This window comes from Protopterus annectens, chromosome 10.part0 (assembly GCF_019279795.1).
Source record: "Protopterus annectens isolate FY-2018-M chromosome 10.part0, PAN1.0, whole genome shotgun sequence".
Lineage (NCBI taxonomy): Eukaryota > Metazoa > Chordata > Ceratodontiformes > Protopteridae > Protopterus > Protopterus annectens.
In genome coordinates, this window is record NC_056744.1 from 1,446,807,246 (window position 1) to 1,446,833,038 (window position 25,793).

Here is a 25,793-nt window from a genome sequence, read left to right on the forward strand (position 1 = left end):
ATGTTTTAAGTTTTTGTTCCTGTTTTACAGAGTAGCTTAGTGATGTCAGAGTTAGTTTTGTTAGGCAGCCAACTAAAATAGTTTGATCTTATTTAGTTTGATAATTAAAGACTTCTGCAAATCAGACATTTGATTTAAAAGGATTCTTCAGAGAGGTAATCTGAAGTTGTTCATCCTCTTCCTATTCATCACTGATGGGGCTCGGAACCGAGTCAGCCTTATACCAAGCTCGCATGCACTAAAAACTCTCGAGCCAAGCTGCTACCCACAATACCCTTCACTCAGTTACCTCCGATCTCATTTGCCGCACAGCCATATAACAGCGTTTCAACGAGCTCTCCAGCTAAGTGTTGTATTTTTTAAGTTTTATAGTATTTGTGAGTTCTTTCCTGTCAAACTACTATTTTTCTCTGATATCTTACTCAGCTCTACCCACAGGTATCTCTTTTCTCGTACCATTGTTGGTATTTGCCCTTTTTTACCCTTGTGGTATTCCCAATACCATTGTTGGTATTTCCCACCTTTCTCTCTCTATCTTTCCTTTCTAGATAAGTGTTGTGTTTACTGTTTGTCTGAAAAGAAAGGGACAATGGGGTTTAAACACTGCTCTTCTTACAACGGTAAACTCTCTAATAGCAATCTGCATGAGGAATGTGTTTATTGTTTGGGGGTTCTGCACTTAAAGGTAAAACCTCCCTGTGACATTTGGGCCAGTTTCAGTCAGCGGACGCTGATTGAAAGACATTATAAGCCAATTCTCAAAGACCTGCTTCCTTCCTCCTTCTCTGAGGCTATTTCTGTATTGGAGGTCTCAACCCCTCCATCTGTGGACAAAAAAAGTCCTTGTTCTGACCCCTCTTCACCGGCTGGTGATAGCGGCAAGCCTCATAAGCATAAGGCCTATAGGATGACTTTTGAGCATAGGATCACCTCCATGGTTCCGACCACCTCGGCTCCAAGTTTGGCACCAGAGGTACATATGGCAGTTACCATGATCGCTTCGCCTGCGCCAGTCCTGGCACCAACTACTACGTCTCCCACTGTGATTTCGGCTCAGACCAGTTTGCCTGCCTCTACCTCGGCACTGATGCCCTTCATCTCCTCTCCGAGGTCTGTTCCGACAGCTTCTTTGGAGCTGCTATTGACCTCCACCCCAGCTGTGACTTTGGCTCAGATTATTCCCCTTTTACCGGTTTCTAAACTGGAATCCTCGATGCAAACTTTTATTACACCACGGACCCAGTACTCTCAGTCTACGGATCCATTTGCCGGACAAGCTTTTAGCCCCTTTTTGGACTGGCCTGACTCCCCCTCAGGGGCATCAGTAAGGTCCACCAGGAGCCTATCTGAGTTGGATTTGATGTGCCTCTTTGATCAGCTGCTGACTACCAGGGGAATTACAAACTTTCCTAGAACCCATCCCACTACGGGTTTTAGGTCCATTGCCCCGGTGACCCCCACATATTCTCCTCCCTTGGACCCCTCCGTTCCAAGGCCCACATTTCCGACATCTGCAAGAGGACCACTTTCCTCTGCGCCGACAATGACCATGTCTGAGGCTCCAAGACCCCTTTGGGTGTCTGTTCCGTTGGAACCCACCCTTCCTCAATCTCATGCTTGGGGGGGTGGAACCATATGTTCCGGCCACGGCTCCAGTTGTGTCACCGGTTCCGTCTTCAGTTCCGAGGGTGACTCCTGCCCTGGTTTTGCTTGAGGCTCCGTCTCCAGGAGCGGACCATGTGGAGCAGGGTGTGACTCAGGTTCCGAAATTGTCTTCTTCGGTTCTGGGCTCCCATTCCTCTTCAGGCAGGCCTGCTTTCCTGGTGATGGAGAGGGTGCTTGCTTTGAGCAATCCTACGTTGGACCTACCACCCGTTCCCTCTGAGATCAAAGGACACCGAGAGCGCAAGACCCAAGAAATCCCTGTACAGGGTATTTCCCTTTCTGAGTCTTCTTCAGATGCTCCCACTGAAGAACCCCCTCGGAAACGGACATGTAAGAGGAAACGCATGGACTCCCCAGAGGAGTCCTCACTGAATATATGGACTACGATGATGGGGAAGGGTCCGTATGGTCTCCCCCTGTCTGTCTCATTTGGAGACATCCTGGAAATTTTGAGGCAGAGGGGTGTCTGGAAGCCCTCCAACCCTTCCTTGGAGGAATCCGTATGTTTGCAGGCCTTCTGCTCTCCGCCCTCTACTTCTTGGGTGACCCCCCCCCCCCCGCCAATGAGTTAGTCAAGCTCATTGTGCAGTGGGCATGGAAGAATCCTGATACCGGTGAGGCATTCCCCGGAGATCAGATAAGATACTCTTCCCCTCCAGAGGATCAGCTCCATTGGTCTAGAGGTTTACCAGTAGACGCTATGGTGGCGATGGCGGCCATGAAAAAGGACCTTGTGGAGGAAAGTTCTGCTGTCCACCCGCCCAACAGAGACTTTCGGGCGGTGGACAGGTTAGGGAAGCGAGGTTTTGCTTCAGTGACCTTTGCTGTCAGGTCTCTGAAGTTTTTAGCACATTTTACAAGGCTCCAGAGAGATCTTATCACCGAACTCTCTGGAACCCTCGTGGGTCTAGTTTCGGATGGGGCACGTGATAAAGTTGCTTCTCAACTTGCCACCATTTTCCAACTCGTCCATGAGGTTGCTGTCCCACGCAACCAAAGGGGCGGCTAGAGCTGCGGGTGCAGATATAGTTGAGACACCACGGCTGGATGCGCATTAGTGGCCTCGTGGACTCCTTCAAGTCTTCCTATTTAAACTCCCCTATCGAACCATCAGCTTTGTTCAGCTCTAAGGTCAAGGACACATTAGCCAGGTGCGAGCAGGATGGGAAGACCTTGTCTACCATGGGTCTACGTTTTTCCAAACCTCAGCACTCCTTTTCCAGGAACCAGAGGAGTAAAAGCTAAGTGGAAACTCCAGCCAAGCTGGAACTTCCAATGAGTGACCTCCCAAACCTCCTGTGACAGAGGCACATGGGATATATGCAAATGACCCTTACGAACATCAGGTGTTTAAGCTATATGGCGATTCTGATTGCCCATGACTTTTACGTTTGAAGTCGTTTTAATGGACAATTTCAGGCCAATAAAGCCAAACCCCACTAGCTATGGATATGCATATTTCGGCCTTGTTATGAACTCATCAGCATAACATAAGCAGAGTGTTTCCCATGTGCCTCTGTCACAGGAGGTTTGGGAGGTCACTCCATTGGAAGTTCTAGCTTGGCTGGAGTTTTCATTTAGTTTTTACTGATTTGGTTTTTCAGTGTGACATTCTCACTCTTTGTTTTAATTTGTTAGTTAGGAACCAGAGGAGTGGAAAGATGTGGCACAAAAAGTGTCAAGGTCCTTTCCGTGAGGCACGGTGAGGACTCCCCCAGGGGCAGAGGGGGTTCCAGTAATGGAAGATGCCCCTTTCGGGGCAGAGGGGGTCCCCGAAATCAGGACTCCAGGAATTCTTTCTCGAGATGACCGTATCAGCGCTCCTGAAGCGCTGCCCGATTGTTTTCCTCTGGAAGCAGTTGGGGCTCTTTTCTCTCTGCACCAAGCTTCCTGGCACTCTATTACAAATGATCAGTGGGTGCAGAGAATAATTTCCAGAGGTTATCGCATCCCCCTAATCTCTTACCCACTACCTCCGAAATCCCTTCCCGATGTTCCACCCAGTCAAAGGGAAGAGGCAGCTTCAGAAATAAGAAAGCTACGTCAAAAACGAGTCATCCAACAGGTCCCCCCAGACCAGTGCGGGTCCGGTTTTTACTGTATTCTTTTTAGTGCCAAAAAAGACCGGGGACTGGAGGCCAATTTTGGGTCTTAGCCAGCTAAACAAATCAGTGGTGCAGACCAAGTTCCACATGGTCATGATTCAATCCATCCTCCCATTTTTCGGGAGGGTGTGTGGATGTGCTCAATAGACCTCCGGGATGTGTATTACCACATCAAAATGGACAAACGCTCCAGGAGTCTCCTTCGCTTCCATCTGGGAGCCAATCATTACCAATTCTGAGCCCTGCCATTCGGTCTCTCGATGGCCCCCAGAGTGTTCACGAAATGCCTAGCAGTGGTAACGGTTCACCTGAGACTTCAGGGATTCCAGGTGTTTCCGTATCTAGATGATTGGCTCCTCTCTGCCCCCACCAAGCACCCCCTAGTCAGGGCCCTCCGCTACACTGTAGCACTAGCAGAGTTGCTGGGCATCACCATTCACTGGGAAAAATCCAACCTTCAGCCCACACAACATTTGGAATTTATAAGGCTGTATTCAACACTCAAACAAGTCTAGTCTCTCTTCCTCCTCACAGGCTTCAGAGATTAAGGGCACAAGTACAAGTGATACTCTGTCGAAGGAAGGTGTCTGCAAGGGAAGTTCTTCAGGTTCTGGGGTGTATGGTGGCGGCCATCCCAATTGTTCCCCTAGCCAGATTACATATAAGACTACTACAATGGCTCCTTCTGTCCCAGTGGATATCCAGTCTTCATCCCCTGAGCTCACAGATTCTCATCACCAACTCCTGCAAACAAGATCTCCTCTGGTGGATGACTACAGACAAAAATCTTTGGTGTTGCCCCTTTCAGGCTCGCCAACCCAGTGCCACAGTGACCACGGACACTTCCCTGATAGGGTGGGGTGGGGTGGGGGGCACTTTCAGGGAAAGTCAGTCCAAGGCACATGGTCTAGCATAGAGGTCAACTTGCATATCATTGTCCTAGAGTTAAGAGTGGTGCTATTGGCATTGCAAACATTCCATCCGCTCCTTCCGTCAGGAACGATTGCTAGCCAGTCGGACAACATGTCAGTTGTCTTGTATATAAACAAACTGGGAGGGACCAAATCCTATCCCCTATGTCATGAGACCATGAGAATCGGGCATTGGGCAATAGTTTCCGACCGCTTTCTAATCGTAATGCATATCCCGGGGAGCTCCAGTGTGATTTCTGACAAGCTGAGCAGATGTGTCCTCCGTCCTCATGAAGTGGTCTCTCAGAGCGTGACGGCAGAAATCTTCAGCTGTTGGGGCCAGTCATGCTGCGACCTTTTCGCCTCCCTCTCAAACAAAAAATGCAGCAGCTACTTTGCCCTCTTCCCCCTCACGGGGAGTCACCGAGAGACACATTGACTCACAATTGGCCCGCGGTTCTCTATGCTTATCCTCTGTTACCCCTTTTTTAAGGAAAGCTGTTCGGTTGAGAAGCAAAGGAATCCTCATTGCCCTTTCTGGCCTCGTCAAGTGTGGTTTGCCTTCCTCCGACCTCTGCTGTTACAACCTCCTTGGATCCTGGACACTCATCAGGACCTCATTTCTCACCCACAAGGGCTGACTCCCCCAAGTCTATCCACTCTCAAGCTGACTGCTTGGCTTCTCCACTTCCGTTAGTTGCCAGCAGGAAATCCTCTCTTCATCTGTCCGTGATATTATTCTGGCCTCCCATAAACCATCCACCAGAAAACTTTACAGGGACAAATGGGAAATATTCTCTATCTGGTCACATAATCGGATGCTAAATCCGTTTTCAACTCCTGTAGCCACTGTCCTTCACTATCTTTCTGAGTTGTTTGACAATGGTGCATCAGCTTCCACCATTCGAGTCCATTTACCAGCGATTTCCAACTTCCATAATGGTTCAGATGGAGTCCCGCTTATTTCCACCTGACTTTGCAAGACCTTTCTCAAGGGAGTTTTCCATAGCAGACCTCCTATCAGGCAGCTGGTGGAGGCATGGAATCTCTCCGGGGTTCTCCAGTCTCTCTCCCTACCCCCTTTTTGAGCTTGCTGTGACATGTGATCTAAAATTCCTGTCATGGAAATCCTTGCTTTTGGTGATGGTCACTTCAGCCAGATGAGTATCTGAGTTGCAAGCCTTATACATCAAGAACCCCCATCTGATCTTCCATAGGGACAAAGCATCACTTCGTTACTAATCCATCCTTTCTCCCCAAGGTGGTTTCCGACTTGTCTATTAACAAGTCCATTGAACTCCCTGTATTCTTTCCAAATTATTGAAACAAGGGAGAATACTGTCTGCATTCATTGGATGTTCATAGTTCTGTCCAGGTAGAAATGCCGTTGTCTAAGTCCTTCCGCAAGTCGGACCAACTTTTCATTTCCTTTTCTGGTCCTAGAATGGGGTGTGCAGTATCTAAAGTTATGTTGTCAAAATGGCTCGGGGATTGCATTACCTACTCATATTCACTTACGAATGAATCTAAGCCTGCTCAAATTAAAGCTCACTTAACTAGGGCTATCGCAGCGTCTGTTGCCTTCCACTCCAGGGCCTCCATGGATGACATCTGTGCAGCAGCCATTTGGGCTAAACCCCATACCTTCAAGCATTACAAATTGGATCTAATCTTTAGGGGAAGAGCGACCTTTGGCTCAATGGTTCTCAGGAATGTTCTTCCATAAGGGCCACCCAGGTTCTTCAAGCAGCTTGGGATTCTGTCCCATCAGTGATGAATAGGAAGGTTAACAACTTCAGATAAAGAAGTTATGTCTTACCCTAACGTTCCATCTGAGTTGTTGATCTTCTTCCAGTCATCACACCCTCCCACCACCCCCCACCGAAGGCATCTGGTGGATCTTCTGGGTCTTTGTGGTATTTCAGGGTTTCTGCGCACAGATGGCCTCTGACTTTCTGTTTCTTCTATGTTGCATGCAAACTCGATCTGAGGTAACTTGAATGATGGGTAGCAGCTTAGCTCGAGAGTTTTTGGTGCACGCGAGCTTGGTACAAGGCCGACTCTGTTCCGAGAGCTCTGAACCGAACTCATCAGTGATGACTGGAAGAAGCTCAACAACCTGAATGGAACGTTATGGTAAGACATAACTTCTTTTTTGCTAAAATAATTGTTTGATCAAGTAGACCCGAAAAGACCACTGTGCAGTACAATTCTCCACACCCTAACACAGCCTTTCTGACCTAACTGTAACTATTTCCAGACATTATTGGTTTCTGTATGCCACCACTAACTTCTTCAGGCATTCTGCTTGTGGCAGTCCTCTCCTGTTGGCCTAAACTCCTCCAAGCCCCTTAAATGTGACTAAAGATAATTAGGGCCTCACTCCCCTCACCTGTACTTGTTTTTCATCTCGTCCCTTCTCAGTCCCCCACTCATAGGCTGCTTCTTTTCTGATTGTTTTCCTAGACTCATCCTCACCCCTATTTTTCCTGTTCCTTTTGCTGTCCCCCAATAGCCACCTCTTTCCTTGTTACTTTTGTTCCTTGCTTCTTCCTCATCCCCTTTTCTGTCGCCTTCCAATCTCTCCCTTGCCTTCCTCCTTTCTGTTTGCCATCAGCCTCTCTTACCAGTAACCTTCCTACCTTCCATCTGTTTTTCTTTTGCTCCTGTTTGACAGCTGCATTCTACTTTCCTGCTTATCTGCCCCATTCCTTGTTTTATTTTTCTCTACTCTTCCTTTTTTTTTCTTGCTATCTTTACTGAGCTCCACCTGTCCTTCCTTTGCCATTTCTCCTTTTTTGTTTCATCCCTATCATCCAGCACCTCTCCAGGTACTACTTTCTGTCCTTTTCTTCCTCCTAACTGCTGCAAGTCAGCCAAAGATCTCCACTCCCTCACTTGACCCACGGCATTGTGACGTGACCCTCCAGAGCCCCTATTTCAGCATGCAATTCATCACTCTAATGGTTCCCGAGACAAAAAACAGTCTGACCCATCTGTTCTACACCCCTCACCTTTATTTTGTTTTGTACATTTGAGTACCTTTCCAGTAGTCCCTTAACTTCTTTATCTGGTCTGTTTGCTACTGTGCATTGTTGCACTGTGATGCTGACCTGTATTGTAGTGGATGGAGAACATTGTCCACTGTTGCATGCAAAACGGTGCTGATTTGTGCATATGCACTTTTCAGGTTATCGTTCACTACTTCACTTTTCATGGTGCTGCTCTTCCTTATTCCACTTCTTTCCACTGTAAGTCTTTTACCATATATCTTCACAGAGAAAAGTTCAATTATTTAGTTCTCACTGCTTTGCCTCCCCTTTGCTTGGTTGTTAGTGGCATGTCTTGTCTACAGTAATCTGTCATGTCTTCAGTCCAGTTGAATGCTGGTGTATTGAACCCCAGCTGTGAGATTCCACTTTTACCCGCACACACACGTAGTATTGCCTAGGCAGATATTGGACATGTTTTCTAGAACTGGCTGAGAAGCTAGAATGGTTCCTTCTGTTGTAAGGTGTTTGCAGTGCTCTTTTGTTTGCCCCCTTGGACTTTATCTTTACTGTCCCTACACCAAGTACCCAATGTCCACACTGGGTCTACCAGCTACTCTCCAACTCCCCCAGACTTGCTCTGTTCTTGTTGGGGCTATTCATGAATCCTAAGGGTGTCCTGGTAGATCAACTTGTCTGTGCTTCTATCTGGGAAGGGATTTTTTATGAATGACCTCCACTAATTCCATACCCCACCCCCACACTTGATTGCATCCAAGGGCAACTCTCCTCTTTGGACCATGCCTTGCCTTAAAGAGCATATCAACAAGTGTCCCCCACCACCCCCACTTTGGATGGGCATGCCCATCGCTTTGCTGCTGCTCTATCAGCCACCCAAGCTGATGATCAAACCGGGGTCAGCTGGGCTGTAGTCAGGGCTTTATCCTTGTATAACACCAGGGTGGCTTACAATGCTTTACCTGTTGTCAGAAAGGCAGATCACTGCTCCTCTTCCCAGTACAAGGAGCGTTAAGAATGCTGTTTTCTTTATACCTCCCCAGCTCTTCTTTTTATAGCAATGTCTCTCTTGTGCAGAATCTTAGTTACTGCTCAGGGCGCCACTCTTGATTCAGTGACATTACTCTGACACTTCACTGGATTGGAGAGCTACCAGTAAAGCCACTCCATCCTAGTCACTTTATCAAACTATCATAGGTAAGTACTTTGCTAGCTTCCCATGTGAGCCATTTTAAGCCTGGACAGTTTCCCTTTTGGCACTTGAATTATCCTATCCGTTTTGGTATTAATTAGCCTTGTCCATTCCATGGTCCATAATTATAGATTACACCTAGTGGTAATGGCTGGCAATCATACTATAGATAATATGGGGGGGGGGGGGCATGCATGAGATTAAACATTTAGGAGCTGCTTCTCTCCATTTAGTAGTGCAGGGGGCAGTCCTGGGGTAAATTTTCCATTACCAATCCATCAATCCAAGTAACCCTTGAATATGGACAGGGATGAGCTTTATGTTATGTGGATGGGGAATCTGTCCCAGAGCAGTGGTATTCTGTGAGATGTACCTGTCCCTCCAAACTATTCTGTTGATGTTGAAGAAGAGGTTTAGATCCCTAGACAGAGTATGTCTGATGTCATTTGACTGATGTGCAGTAGGTCCATCAGTATTGGGTTGGAGGATGCCGTATATGCCAGACTCTGGTCACGTCTTTGCAGTTTGTAGGATATTGAGTATGGTGATAGGACTTTGAGTCAGTTCATGTAGGACATATGGTTTAGGCCTTGTATGCCTTTAGTAAGGTATCTCTGTGAATATTCATATTATTGCATGTGTCTGGGCATATGCATGAGAAAATGGTGTTATACTCCATGATTAACATAATTAAGACTGAGTAAAGGGGGGGTGGGGGCAGTGACATCCCTAGATCTAGACAGAATCCCTTTGTTTATAGGCTGCACAATGTAGAAGGACTTTCCTGTGACAATGGACACATGTTGATTGAACATTAGGTCACTGCCCACTTAAGTTCCCAAACCCTGAACAACTGGGTCAACTCTTAGGGGAGTATTGTTAATGTGATGGTTCCCCAGAGTAGATGACTTCCCAAAGAATACAATGTTTTTCTTTTTTTTTTTTTTTTTTTTGCAATTTAGTTTTAGTCCATGATTTTGTTACTAGTTACATATTTGGGATGAGCCTTCATGCAGAATGGTGAAGTCATTTGGGGATTCAGTGACTGCTCCTAGCTTGCGGAGCTCCTTGGTATTGGCTTTAACTTCAGAAAAGTATATGTCAAACAAGAGAGGTCCCAGCACTGAACCATGGGGGACACCACTGGTGACTGGTCTCTTTGTGGAGGTAGCTTCCTCTAGTTTTATCTCGTATATCCTATCTGAGAGCATGTTGGCAATCAAGTGGGTGGCATAGGGGTTATTTCTAGTATGCCTGAGTGGGGAGTTATCAAAAGCTTTGGCCAGGTTGAGGTATGTGGTGTGTACCATTTTACCTTCATCCATTGCTTTGGTGACCTTTTCAAAACGGTCCACCACATTGAGTAAGCATAGTCTGCCCTTGACGAATCCATACTGAGATGGGTCTAGTGTTTAGAGGTTCCCTGTATCCTTATTGGTTATGTCTAGGATCAATCCTTCCATGGCTTTTCATCTGAGTCTAGTCAGACTTTATGGGTCTGTAATTGCCTGGGTCTATGGAAGGCCCTCCCTTATTCAGAGTTCTCTTAAGTTTACCTTCTCTCTCTTATCTTACCTTATCTCTGTCAATTAAAGTCCATGCCTGAGCTTGTGTCAGCAGGCGTGATGGGTACCTAGCAGCAGCATAGAGCTTACTGGAGGCATTTCAAATTTATTTTTTATCCTCTAAGCTGCTGCACACAACTTCAGCAGTTTGTATGAGTATACATGCACTCCACAGTCGGCCCCTGGATTCATCAGTTTTGATTGTCTTTTAGTTATTTAGCCATTAAAATTCAATTAGGTGAGTATATCCTAGTAGAATTACAGCTAAAACCTGATGGTATGTCAGAGTTATTCCTGCCTTGTTGTGGTGGTGGTGTTGAACTAGCTGTGTCTGTTTCATTGCTGTTTATATTTTCCATGGACTAACTGGTCTTTCATTGTGTGTTAATTTAATTAGTGGTTAAGTGTTTTGTTTTGTTTTAAATGCCATTCATATGCTGACTTTGTTCAGATTACCTGTAAAGGTGGTTTTCATGCTTACTTTTTTGTAGCAGTAATTTAAAATACTGGTTATGTTGAAATATTGGTGAGTTTGTTAGTTGCCTTGTGGTTACCTGTAAATAACTGGTGTACTGCATTGCTTATAACATTAAATGGTGTGTTGAATGCATTTAAATTGTCTGTAATATACTTTTTGTCCTGTTTGGTGACTAGCAGCTGTAATCAGTATATTAGTTCTGTTGATGTACCTGTAATGATAGTTTTCCATGGTCCGAGTGAAGGTCTGCATGGTGTGTGTGTCTGTGTGTGTTGTAATCACCTGTAGCAGTAATCCACTTTTTTGTTTCATTTAGTTTACTGCTTACACTGTGGTTTAACATAATGGTTTATTAGTGTATTACTTGGATTCATATTGAACATAAAAAGAATCCTTGTACCTTTTGTTACAGATCCTGAGGGAACAGTACATCCAGAGATAGTTAATCGACAAGGGAACCCCAGCTATAGATACTTCTACAGCAGTGCTGAACAAGGTAAGATTAAACTGTACCTCCCAGTAACTCTTTAAAAGACAGCCAAGACCATTTGCTAAGGTATCTGAAGTATAAAGTAACAGGTGAAGATTCGAACAATACATCTGATTACCCATTCCTTTGCACAGCCCAGAGGCATGGTGAAGAGGCAACACCGGTAAAGAAGTCCAGCAGTCATAATTCTGTTGAAGCATTGATATAGTACTGAGCAAATAACTTGTAGAAAGTGGACATGAGTTATCAGTATGGTATGTGATTAGTAATAGTCTGACTTTTGTGCTTCATAAGCAGTTTTCAGTAATTAGAATAAATTCTCATATTGCAATATTTGGGAGTTTCAGATGATGTAACCTTTGATTTGTTGCATTATTGAAGGCATTTGGCATTGACATACTATATGTTCTTCATGGTCATTGTTGTAGTACCGATTCTTGGGTCTTCCTGCCATGCAGAAGCCTGCAACTGGCCTGTTTTCTAGAGCCAATACAACATACCTAGCCAATGGATGTCAGAAGACAGTCATCTGGATATCTGGGTACAGTAAGGTCGTCCATCTGTGCCATATTCAGCTCTCTGTAGTCGTGACGTCTGATGCACTTCGGTGTGGATACCGTAAGCTTGCAGTCCGTCAGTTGGCTCTTATTTTTCTTTCCTCCAGTTAGACAAGTACCCTGTTTGAGATTTTCCGCTTCTAATTTTAATGTTTAAAAAGGTTAACAATTGCTTTAAGTGTAGGAAGCAAATCCCACATAAAGATTTTCGCTCATTGTCTCTGTTTGGGGCCTCAGCTTGGCATCTGTAATTATCCTTATTGTGCTAAACTCTAAGCGAAGAGCCTTGAACGCAAGACCAAAGTCCTAGTAGCTCATATGGGGTCAGCAGTTTTAGTTTCCTACATGTCTTTGCATCTGTTTCAGAACAGCAATGACAGAAGCTGGAGATTGCAAAGACAAGAAAATACAAAGAAAAAGACACAAGATGCAACAGATGACTGCCCACACTACCAAGTCTACCAGTGACTTGAGGGACGTGCCTTTGCAGCCCCCTGGTCTTGCAACTTCCAGGCCCGAACCCTCTGGCATTAACCCTAAGGAGACTGCCATGGTTCCAGCCCTGCCATTCACTTCTTCCATGACATTAAACGTCTGCCGAGTCTGAGGTTGCTCTGCAGATCACCACTCCTGAAGCCTCCCCATCCAAGAGGCATAGGGAGATGGCCTTTTAAGAAGATTCAGAATCCTCAGACTCTGAGGATGAAGAGAAATTATTCTACCCTGAACACCTTCCAGTCCAACCTTAGTCGTATTCAGACTTTGATAATATCCTCTCATCTGCCTGTCCTGCAGTGGACCTCTCTTTCAGGGGTATCCTTCATAAAATGAAGGAGAGTTTCAATTGGGAAAACAAACACTTCTCACAAGCTCTGGCTCACCGTAGGGAATTACTGAGTTTACTTTCACCTAGACCATGAGCTACAGTGCATGTCATGCTTGATGTTTTTGAAAACCTCTCTATACACCCATATTCCCTACCTCTGGCTCCCAGAAGGCCTGACTGGTTTTACAAAGTGTTTGACTTAGACAAACACCTTTACAAAAACCCTAAAGCAGATCTTTCGGTAGCTTTTACTGGATCCACTAAAGAGATGCCAAAGGGTGCGACTAGACATCCCCTGCTTAATTACAAGGAAAGGGGACTTTTAGACCAGTTTGGCAAGAAGTCCTATACCTCGGCTTCTCTTTCCATGAAGGCACCTAATTGCCATTTCTGCACGTTGAAGTACTTAGAATTAATTTACGACCAAATTATTACTGTGGCAGAAATTTTTTATTACAGTGCCTTGTCTAAGGAGGTTCAGGAGATGGCTAGAACAGCCAGACAATCCTTAAAATGTGGGTGTGATCCACTAGATACATCATGCAGAGCCGATGCTGTCCTAGGCATGCCAAAACCACCAAAAGAGCAAGAGAGTCTCTTGGCACCTATTCTTTTAGACTTGCTACAAGGATCCATTCAACCTGTTCCTCCAGGTCAGGAAAGAAATGTTTTTATTCAAGGATGTTTTTAGTAACAAGAAAAGAAGGCACCTGAAGTCCTATATTGGATCTATCAAAGCTAAACAGATTCCTTTTTGGTCCAAAATTCAACATGCTAAATTTACAAAACTTGCTCCACATTATAGGTTCATAGGTAGGTACTAGGCTATTGGCCCTAGGGCCTATATAAGCCTAGCCAAATGTACACTGGCTTTCGCCACCCAAGAAAATTATTTTCCTGTGCCACTGTCGAGCAGAGCCACAGAAGTGATCCCCGGGGTGAATTTCCTATCTCCCATCCAATCATCAAGATTTTTCTTGAAGAGTGCTAATGAGGAGTTTTGTTTGATATAGATAGGTAGTTTGTTACAGAGTATGGGAAGTCTCTGGGACAGGAATCTATCCCTCCAGCATCTTCTGTTTATTGTGGTGACTATGTTTAGGTCCCTAGAGCGTGTAGCTCGTAGGGATTGGGATTTCTTTAAGTGGAGCATGTCTAAAAGCTCTGGGTTTGACATAGCTTTGTGTGTTGGGCAGAGATCGCCTCTGAGTAGGCGATATGCAACGGAGTAAACCTGTAGTTTTTTGAGACGGTCTGCATAGGGCATATCTTTGAGGCCGGTAATCCTCTTTGTGAGGTATTTCTGTGGCCTTTCCAGTTGTTGTAGATGTCTTGTGAGGTACATACCAAAAGGGGCATTGTAGTCTATAATGGGTCTAATGAGTGACGAGTAGAGGGGAACTATGACCTCTTTTTCCTGGATGAGAAACCTTTTGTGATGAGGTGTGCCACATAGAAGGATTTCCTGACTACTGTGGCGATGTGATTATCAAAGGAGAGGCTACTGTCCACCTGTGTCCCAAGGTCTGTTATCACACTTTCGGTGTTAAGTAGACTACCACCTATGTGGTAGTTCATGGGTACTGAATTTTTACCAAAAGGGATGACAATTCACTTTTTGGCATTGAGCTTGAGGCCATGGTTTTGACACCAGGCATCTGTCTCAGCGAGGCCCTTTTGTAGGATGTCCAAATCTTTTGGAGTTTTGATTATGGTTCCTAGTTTGCAGACATCTGCGAACTTCGTTAGCCAAAGACCTTCTGTGTTGGCTTGTACTTCAGAGAAGTAGATACTAAACAGGAGAGGACCCAGGACTGAACCCTGTGGTACTCCACTTGTCACTGGTCTGAAGTTGGATTTGGAGTCTGCTACTTTCACAGTGTGGGTTCTGTCAGTGAGCCAGTTGGCAACCCATCTTGTGACATAGGGATTTATACCTAGTTTAGTGAGTTTATCTATAATTCCAGAGTGGGGATGGTGTTGAAAGCCTTGGTGAGATCTAGATAGGCTGTGTGAGCCACCTTACCCTCATCTAAGGCTTTGGTGACTGCTTCAAAGAAGTCTATCCGGTTTAGGAGACATGATCTGCCTTTTACAAACCCGAACTGGGTGGGGTCCTGAGTTTGGAGATTACCAATGTCATTGTTTATAAGTTCCATGATGATACGCTCCATAGCCTTGCCAGACCAGGCTTGTTAGGCTAATGAGGCTGTAGTTTCCGGGGTCTGTGGTGGCTCCCCCTTTGTGGAGTGGGATAACTGTTGCTGTGCGCCATTCAGTGGGCACATAGCCTGGGGTGAGGCTATGACTGAACATGGTACTTAGGTGGGGTGCCAGTTCGTTCTGTAGTTCATGTAGAACACAGCCTAGGATGTCGTCAGGTCCCATGGATGCTGCGTTCTTGGCTTTGGATAGTGTGTTTTTTACCTGTGCACCCGTGAGTACAGGAACTTTGCATTCTTCTGGTATAGAGATGGGCCCTTTAGGGGATGACAGAGGGGTAAAGTTAGCACTGAACCTATCTGCCAGGATGTTGGCAATATCAGTTGGTTCTGTATATTTAGTGCCATTGTGCTGTAACTCAGAACAGATCTGAGTGTTGCCATTGAGATTCTTGACATAGCTATAGAATGCTTTGTGGTTGTCTTTAGAGTCGGTGGCAATTTTGTTTTCATAACTAGCTTTGGAGGATTTTGAGGGATCTCAGCTTCTTACTGAGGCTGACCAGGGAGTTTCTCCAATCATGGGATTTTACTCTTTTTTGCAACAGTTTCTTCCTTCTGTTGTATAGTTTGTTTTTTGCAGGGGACCACCAGATTGACTTCCTTTTTTTGGAGGATAGCATCTTGGTTCTGTTAAGGATTGCATGATCCATGCACTCGTGTAAGTGCTTATAAAGTGCATGTGTGTAGGATTCAGCAGTCATACCTCTATTGTCCATCAGCATGGGTGTCGTGAAGTTTGCCACTTCTGTCTTAAGAAGCGTGAAGTTGGCTTTGGAGAAATTTTTTACTGCGGTTTCCCTAATGGGGGGTGGGGGAGGGATGTGGATGTCTAGGGTGATTAGCTTGTGGTCGGCTCTGACCAACGAGAAATTGACCTCTGGTGTGGAACACCGGTTTCCCATGTTGGTAATAACCAGGTCTAGGATATTGCTGCCCCTGGTGGGGGTGTGGATAAGTTGATCCATGGCATTGGAATTTATGAATTCCAGAAAACATTGAGCACAAGAGTTGGTACATGAGTAGTTTTCCCAGTTAATTGTAGGGTAGTTGAAATCGCCCATTATTAGGGTGTTAGGTTGTACTCTAATATTTTCCAATGTATTAAGAAATGAGGAGTGGGAATCTTGGGGCATGGTGGGGGATCTGTAGCAAGTTACAATTTGGATTGCGGTCTTGCCCAGAGTTAGTAGCACTTGGATAATTTCGGATGCATTATGCTGAGCAACTAGCCTGGAGGTGTGGATATCCTTAATGAATATGGACACGCCTCCACCTTTAGTGTTTCGGTCCAGGTTAGGTGGCCGAAAGGTGTGGCATGAATTATAGCCTGGTAATGCAGGGGTACTCTCTGGAGCCTTGAACCAGGTCTCTGTCACTGCACAGATGTCTATGTTCTCCATTTTAAGGAGTGCGTTGAGAGTGTGCATTTTGAGGTTTAGACTTCTAGTATTGAATAGCAATACCCTCAGATTCTTCTTGCCAGTACCTGTTAGGGTGGAGAATTTGTCATTTGAACCTTGCCTAAAAAAGGCACTATAGAGGTGGCTAGAGCCTTAGCCAGTATCCAGAATCCCAGGGACGACAGGTGCAGGCCATCCTCTGGCAAAGCATCGTGGCTCGTCGATCATGTCATCCCAGGCAGGCGGATACTGGATCCCCTTAGAATGACACCAGAAGCTTAGCCAATTGATGAAGTCAATCATTTTGTTCTTGTACTGTGGTATCATTCTGGGTGATGGCAGGATGCTACTCACGGCTAGGGTCATACCTGCCTGGGCTACAAGATCGGATGGTTCCTCCATGTCCCTTTTCATGTAGTCCAAGGAGGTACGTCTCATTCACACCAATATGGACAATGACAAGAGTCATATTTGTACTTGTTGTGGAGTGAACTGAGTGCATGTGTTATGTGGCGGATCCTGGCACCCGACAGGCAGCTGACAATAACTTTCTCCTTGTTTAGCCTGGTGAATGGAACATCAGTGTGCCTGACTATAGAGTCACCTATGACTAGAGTGTTGGGTACGTTGTTATGCCTTATGGGCTGTGGTTGAGTGGCACACTGAGTTTGTGGGCTATGTGTCATTTGGGTTGTGTTGGGGGGTGGAGGTTGCTTGTGTTTCTGCTTTGGAGGTCCCTGTTGCTTGGGCAGGTTTTTACTGAGAGCCTCTGCGAATGTAGGTGTGTGCTTTGTGTTTCTGTGTGTGTGTGTGTTTTGGTGGTGTGGGTTTTGAGGGACTTTGTGCTGAGTGTGGTGTGGTGCAAGTGTTTACCTTCTCCTCTTGACTGTCTAGTCCAGTCTTGAGTGAAGAGAGCTTTGCTTCCAGTTTGGCTATATAAGTGCATCTCTCACAGGTTGTAGTGTTGGGTGGTAGGAGGAGAGGGTTGTCTGTGTACATGAGGCAATTACTGCATTGCCCCAAGATGCCCAGATTCATCAGGTAGACAGGAGAAAACACCGGGAGCTGACCCTTAGACATGCTTGAATAGGTGCTTATTTGTTAAGTACTAGAAGCTGTTTTCCTCTAGACAGTGGGGAAAGTTGAGTGCTGTAGTAATTTGTAGCTTATTTAGTGCTTACAATAAGTTCTGAACAAGTGCTGAAACAAAAAGACGTATCTTCCAGGATACATACATGATTACTCTAGGTATCCTCCAGGATGCATACATGGTTACTCTATTCCTAAAGGATGCATACATGGTTACTCTAGGTCTAAAGGATGCTTACCTTCATGTACCTGTTGTACAGTACCACTGAAAATGTCTGCTCTTTGTAGCAGCAGGCTTGAACTACCAGTTCTGTACTTTACCATTTGGTCTGTCTACAGCTCCAAGATTTTTCACAAAGTGCATAGCACCACTGATGGGTGCCTAAACCTCTGCAAGTGTCAAGACTCTTCCACAGGCAAAGATTCTCCTTCTTATAGCCCTCATCAATTCTGTGCAACAAAAAGCCGTCCTTCTACAGGAAAGTATCTTCCCTGACAAACTGCATGATCAGGTTGCTGCCAGAGTAACAGAACTCGGCAAGACAGTTTCTCAGGATCCCAGAGCACATGGCTTCTTGCATACAAAGATTGCAAAGCTACACATAAGAAAGCATCAGTGGTTCCTAAAAAACTCTTGGGAGCAGTATTCTCAGTCCTTAGAAACACAGCTGCCTCTCCTATCCTGCTTGAAAAGGAGCTCCTGTGGTGGAAAAACACCATTTTACAGAATCCAGGCACAAACTTTCTTTGGCAGAGGCAGACAAGACCAGCAGTACAGACAGCTTGGACATAGCTTTGGGAATCGGCCAGGGGACCATGAAGGTGCAGAGCATCTGGACATATACATATCAACCAAAACGAGTTCTTAGCTCTCTACCTAGCAATGAAAGCCTTTCAACAGAGCCTAACAGCAGGAACTTTACAGATTTTGACAGACAAAACCATAGGCATGTGGTACATAAACAAGTGGGCACCCTTTTCCTACCTCTTGTGCTGTCTTGCTTGAAGACTTTATAGCTTCCTTCTTTCCAGCGTGGAGCAATACCCTGGCAGACTCCTTAAGCAGGGAATCTTCTGGACCCCAACAAATGGATGCTGAAGAGGGAGACTTCTCTGGATTTAAATTTACAATAGAGAATTCTCTCCTTCCACCAAAACAGAGAACTTCAGAGGTTCTGCTCCAAAACCCAGTAGGCAGGGGCATGGAACATAGATGCATTCTTGTTCCAGTTTTTTATTTATTGGCATTTGTTAACCGGGTTAGTCCAGCTGGGTTTGTGGCCCATTTTCAGTGGAGACCCAAGGAGAAAAGCTCTGAGAAGAAAAATACAATTTAAGAATAAACAGTTGAAAAATAAATGCAAGGACAGTTTTACAATTCCATAAGTAATAGCAGACATATGGAGATATTACAGAGAAAATACTTAGTCAAGGGAAAACCCTAATTCTAATACTGTAGAGTACCAAAGTATATACAATATGTAAAAAAAAAAAAAAAAAAAAAAAAAAGCATTCGGGCAGAATATATTTAGACCTACCATCTGTAATAATTGACATGGAGATATGAGACACAGTAATTCTAGTATTGTAGAGTACCTGAAATGTATACAATATGTACAACAGAGAAATATTCAACAGATATGTTTAGACAAACATTGTGCAAATAGGCACGTGCTAAGCTGAGGAGAGCCTGTATAGAAGGAAAGAAATGGAGTAGGAGTTAAGTTGGGGTTTGACAGGGGCATGTTTTGGAGTTAAGTAAATGAAGTTTAAGTTTCTCCTTGAAGTAAGATGGGTGTACAATGCAACAAATGTCTCTTGGAAGTTTGTTCCAAGCCTGGGCCATGGAGTACTTGTAAAGGAGTTTACCTACTGCTTTTTTGGGATAGTATATTTGTAGTAGCTGCTGATGTGATGTCCTAAGGGCATGGGGTGGAGAGTACTTAGTAATGAAGGAAGACAGAGCAGGACAATCCTAGAGGTTTATGGACTATAGTGTGTAACATTTGCAGTTGGGCTAGTAACAATTGTGGGAAGTCAAGCCATTTGAGAGAGTTTAGACATGGGCAGTGATGAGTATTAAAGGGAGAGTTAGTAATAAATTGAGCTATCTTATGATAAGTCTGCTGGAGTTTAAGATAGTATTAATATTGGTGAGCACGGGAGCAGCATAGAGAAGGGAGGGGAGGAGGAGGACTTGAGCAAGGGTGAGTTTGGAATTAGTTAAGAATTTCTTATGGCGATATAGTAAACCAAGCTTTTGATTTGTCTTTTGTATACATTGCAGAATGTGCAAGTTAAATTTGAGTTCATCAGTGATGACCCCCTAGGAGTTTAGTGTGGGATTCTAGTTGAATAGTAGTTTTATTTGAGGATGTATTGACAAAGGAAGATTTATGGTGTGATAATGATTGAGGGAGGAATAGTAGGAGTTTGGTCTTTTTTGGGTTAAGGATGAGGAGATTGCTAGATAACCAGTGTTCAGTAGCTAGGAAGACCTGTTGTGTGAGATCTTGGAGAATGGATGTTATTTGAGGTAGTAATGAGCGTAGAATCGTCTGCATATTGGATGAGGGAAGATGTATTGCAAGCTGTATGAAGATCATTGGTGAAAATATTAGAGAAGGGGGCCTAGGATGGAGCCTTGTGGGGCCCCTGTTGGGACAGATAGGAAAGGAGACGAAGAGGAGAGCCATTTTACTGATTGTTGCCTGCAGGATAAGTAGCTAGAGAAGCAGGCAAGGGAGGAGGAACCTGTATTGAGGTTAGCAAGTTTGGATAGTAGGAGAGAGTGGGAGACTATCAAAAGCTTTAGATAAGTCAAGGAAGAGAAGGTATCAATTTGTTATTATCAAGGGCTTCAGCAATCGTATGAGTGAAAGATAGGAGGGCAGTAGTTGTGCTGTGTTTAGGATGGAAGCCATGCTGGGTGGGAGTAAGAAGGTTGTGTTCAAGAAGGTAGTTGAGAGTGGATGCATTTTTCAAGAACGTTAGAGAAGGGGGGATAAGATTGCTATAGGTCTGTAGTTAGAGGGGTCAGTTGAGATTCCACCTTTATGCAAAGGAATAGTGTAAAAAGATTTCCATGGTATAGGGACAGTAGCCTCCTGTATAGATCTGTTTATAAGTATGGATACTGGGAAGGCAATAGAATCAGCAGCATGTTTAAGGAAAGAAGGCGGTACGTTATCAGTGGAGGGAGAGTAGAGTTTGAGTTTCAGGAGAAGTGATCTGATGTAGGAAGTGGAAACGGGGTGCAAAGAAAAAGGTGGGTTATTGGATGGTTTGGGAGGGTTTGGCAGAGTAGAATTGCTGGTGGGAGGCACAAGTGATTGAATAGAGTATCAATGAAGTAGTTATTGAGTGGAGCAGCTGTTTCAAGAGATGATGAGTCTGGGTGGGGGGCGTTGCAGGGGAGCCAGGGGAAAGAATATTAATGGAGGCCCAGAACTTTTGAGGGTTGGTTTTGTTATTAAGTTGGGCAGTGTTATAGTAAGACCTTTTGTCATTGGTGTGCTTTTTGACAAGATTTCTCCGGTGTCTATAGCTATGGAGGTATGGGGTAAGTCTTTAGATTTTGTCCATGCTTTCCAAGCTTTGTCTCTTTCTAGCATTAGGGACTTTGTTTCTTTTGAGAGCCAGGGAGCATACTTGGATTTTAGTCTGATCTTTCTAGAGGGGGCCGGTGAGTTAAGGGTGTATAGAAAAATATTATTAAATCTATGTATGGCATCATTTAGAGGGATACGTTTGAGGATGGACCAGTCTATGGAAGATAAAGTTAAATTGGACGAGATTGAAGTTAGAGAGTGTGGTAGACTCTATAGATGTGGGATTTGGGAAGTTGGGAGGGGGACATGACAGACAGAGATGGGTAGGTGGTCGCTAAATTGGTCAGGGTGTGTTGTAGGTTTGAGGTATAGTTGAGGGGAATTACTGAGTATCCAGTCAGTTATTGAGCTAGGCTGTGGGTTTTTGTGGTAATGAGTTGGAGATGATGTAAGATGTTTAAAGCCATAGAAGGTTAATACTAAGTTGGGAAGAGTCTATATTTTCAGTTTGCACCAGTCTTAAGTTGACATCACCCAAGATGAGGGTTTCATATGGAATGTTGAGGGAAAACCAGGATATGATAGTTTCAAGGATTGCTAAGGTGTTCCCAGGGGGGATATAGATAAAAGCAATAACTAGTTTCTTATGGGGGCCAAGGTAGCAGTTTAGTGCTACGAGCTCAGCAGGATGGAAGTTGGCTAAGGGTGTGGGTAGTGGGAAGAGGTTGAGAGTGTTTTTGTATGGGATGGCACCACCTCCTTTTTTAGATAACCTATCTGAGCCATAGATGTTGTAGCCTGGTGGGAGTATTTCAATATTTGAGATATGTGGCTTCAATCATGTTTCTGATAATGAAATAATGTGAGGGTTAGTGTGGGCAACCCATGCATGGAAGTCAGTAGTTTTGTTGGATAGGCTTTGGATGTTTAGGGAATATATGGATAAGTGATTAGTGGAGGTAGAGTTTGAGAGTTAACGGGGAGGGAGAGATTTTTACCTGGTGGGGAGTGGTTAAGGGAGGAGAAAGGTTATGTGGAGAGTCAGAGGGACCAGGATTGGGGTGGATGTCCCCAGAGACAAGTAAGCTGTTGGTAAATTGAGAAGATATAAGCAAGGGCAGATGCAATTTGTGCAGCTTTAATTTGGGTTTATAAGTAGGGGGGGATGTGTTTGCAGTCTATTCAGTTTATGATAGCATCAGGTGGGGAGATTGAAAAGGGTAGAGGAAATATTATAAAAGGAATAAGTGTTGCTATTTTTAGTGGAAGAGGTGGGAGAGTGAAGTAATGGATGAGAGAAGTAGGTGTGGTAAGTTTTTAGGGTGGAGAGTATAAGGAGGAGTGAAGTGGTAATAAGGTGTTTCATGCTTGTGGGAGGGGAGAAGAGGAGTGGCTGTGAAAGTAGAGGAGGAGTGGCTGTGTAAGTAGCTGAATAGAGGAAGTGAGGAAACAGGGGGTTTAAACAGGAAGTTATTTATTATTGGATGTCTGGGAAAGGAAGGGGTGGGAGAGGATGGTATAAAAGTAATTGGAATGGGGGTAGGGTAGTGAAGTTCAGCCCGAGCATAGCGAGGGCGGAACGGAGCAGGGCTAGCACCCAGGTCTGAGTTTAGCACACAATCAAAGAATGCATAAAACGATCAGGAAGAAGTAGTATGACTGTCTAGTGTGAGAGAAGAAAAAGGTCGATGCAACAAGAGAAAGCCAGAGAGAAGTAAGCAGTGAGAAAAAGCTGTCGTACCAGACAGGAATGTAGTAGTAGAAAAGTTTGCCCAGTTGGCTCGGATTGTAGGGACAGCATTCTATTAGCGTAATGCTAGAGCAGAGCTAGGGACAGATATCCACAGTATGACTGCTTGCAGAGGGGAGAGTACAGGTGATGAGACTGGGAAGAAAAGGTAGAGAGAGGACACAAAGGACAGTGAACAAGAAAGAAAGAGGTATATAAACAGGTTAGGGCTGCCGTCGTCTTTGGGTTTTATTCTTTTCCACTTGCTAGTATCAGCGTAAGCGACTAGCACATTTCTTGAGAATCTATAATTACACTGACTATTTCACGGTGAAACACTACCCCAGGTTGTACAATGGTAAAATCTTTGTTGATGCAAAGGTTCACACACAAGTCTTTTAAATTGTTTCTACAGACACATACTTAGGACTTCTTTGTGGGTACAAATTATATGGTTGCAGAGCAAGTGGGATGGTTGCAGAAAACACTGAGGTTGGACATCAGGGGATCAGTTTCACACACAAGGATATTATTTTTCAGTGGCCTGGAGGAAGCAGCAGAGAAGGTCCACTAAGGGGTAGGACCTCTTTGTGGGTACAAATTTATATGGTTGCAGAGCAAGTAGGATGGTTGCAGAAAACACAGAGGTTGGAAGTCAGGGGATCAATTTCACACACAAGGATATTGTTTTTCAGTGGCCTGGAGGGAGCAGCAGGGAGGGTACACTAAGGGGCTACACACTCGCAGGGAAAATACCGAGATGCTCAGCAGCAGAATAGGTGAATAGTAGTGTTTTAAAATCTTTGCTTGATGCTTAAAGTTGCTTAATGTCTTTCTGCCATTACCCCAGATTCCAAGGGTACTGATAAATGTTAGGACAGTAGGACCAAACATGATTCTCATTGCTCCATACTGGATAGGACAACACTCTATTTCCCTCCTTTTGAACCTCAGTGAAAGGAGATTTCACACACTGCTAGAGAGATGGACCTCAGCCAGGTCAGGGGCTCAGTATTCCATCCTCACCTAGCCAAACTCAAACGGACAGCCTAGAGGATTGGGTTTTAACACCAGAAACATGTAAACTAACCCTCTGGGTTGCTAACCATCCTTAAATCATTCACTCCAGTGGAGCTCAGGAAGTTTGCTCTGTAGCTTCCAGTGGGAGGAGCCTAAGCCCTTTGACAGAATCAAATTATGTCCTCACATTTCAAACAAATGTTCATATCTCTGGAACTATAGGGGTTATGAAAGAAGTATAAATAGCAAACTCTTCAGCACAAACTATTTTATAGTGTTCCTATTCTTTAGGGTCTATGTCTTAAACCAAGTCACAGTAACCACCGTAACAAACTTATGTTTTAATATTTTGTAAACAACTTGCAGTATCTCAGCAACCACTCAAGTTACGCACACACTGTCAGCAGCATTTTATTCATCTAGCCAAGGGTTTTCATATGTTACTTGGTTGTTGAGATATTTAGAAAAACGTGAAAATTTATATCTGCATAAATTAATACCATAAAAAACAACAGTTAATATCTTTTTACCTGCACTAGATAGAGGTAAAGTATTAATGCAGTTGAGTTTACCATTGTGTAAGCTTTAAGGTGAAATCTTTTAAAACCTTGTACATAGCATAGTTTTGGAATTATTGATACAAATATGAACAGGCAATATTTGACACCTAGAAGCATCAGTATGAGGTAAATGCATATGCACCTGGAGCCATCACTCAGATGTAACGAGTTAAGGAGAAAAGGAAACACACCGCCCGAAAATCATACCTAGCAAAATGGCAGAGATTCTCAGTCTGGTACCAGAACAAGAACACACACTAGCCTTCCTCAGGCAGACATTAATTCACTCCTGCAATACCTTTTGGGTTTCTTCGGCAAGGGCATTTCTTATTCTAGCATTAAGGTGAATTCTTCTGCCATCTCAGTTTACCTATCCTGTTTCCACAAGGCAGTTTGTGACTCAGCCGTGATGGAAATGTTGCATAGATGCAAAACTAGCTGCATGAAGGTTACCCATTCCAAGGGTCTAAACTTGATCTCCGACATGAATCGATCATGCTGGAGAGACAGATGTGTCCCAGAGATTACCCCTCCCCTGGAATAGGCTTCCTGTTCAAATGAAGCGGAGCCCTTCCCTGACCATTTTTAAGCATAATCTGAATTAATGGATAGGAGGCTGTAAATCAACTCCTGGGGTGACACGCTTGTCTGATATGGACAGAGGCAGTCTTTAAAAATTGTCAAAACACTGCTTGCTGATCCTTGTTTAGCACACCCTAGGGATAGAAAATTGGGTGAAATCTGGTTAGGCTTGTAAGGGCTCCCAAGCCATTAGCCTAGGAACATTCTGTGAACCTATAGATTCCACTCTTCGTTGACATTGCTTGTAAGTATGCATAGAATTTGTAAAGGGCACCTTCCTTAATTAGCCCCCTGTAAGAGATCCTGTGCCCCTTGATGTGCACTTGGAAAAAAAATGACATTATGCACTACTCTGACTTGTAGCTTTAGCTGTATTGAAATGCTTAATTCTAGTGACAGTTGCATCTGACAGAAAAGTTTCTGAGATTCATGCATTGTTTTGTTATATTGCCATATACAGTGTTTCACAATGATAGGACCACTCTTTGAACAAATTCCTCTTTCTTGCCTGAAGTTGCCACATAGACTAACCTTAATTACTTCATTTTCTGTGTTATTCCCTTAATATTTTGACCAATGATAGTTTCAGCTCCATTGTATGAACCTTTACATTTGGTAGTCAGGTTTTATATAATTTTCCAAGGTAAATCTTGGGCAGCAAATTTCCAAGCTTAATCTAGCAGGATGGCTGTCAGACTGCCTAATTTTGCCATAACATTCATGACAAGCTTCTCAATCCATACTTTTTCTAGTAGAGTAGTTGCCACATCTGCATCTTTCCAAAACATATCTACAGTAAACTCTAAATTAACCGGAACTCAAGCAACCAGAAAAAAAAAT

General features: G+C 44.3%; 1 protein-coding gene across 1 annotated transcript in view; it reads left to right on the top strand.

Annotated features, from left to right (window-relative positions):
- Positions 1–25,793, top strand: part of TXNDC12 (thioredoxin domain containing 12) — a 312,355-nt gene that overhangs the window by 271,006 nt on the left and 15,556 nt on the right. Inside the window, exon 6 of the mRNA XM_044086072.1 lies at positions 11,337–11,420. Coding sequence (XP_043942007.1) covers positions 11,337–11,420 — 84 coding nt within the window. The remainder of the gene's footprint in view (positions 1–11,336; positions 11,421–25,793) is intronic.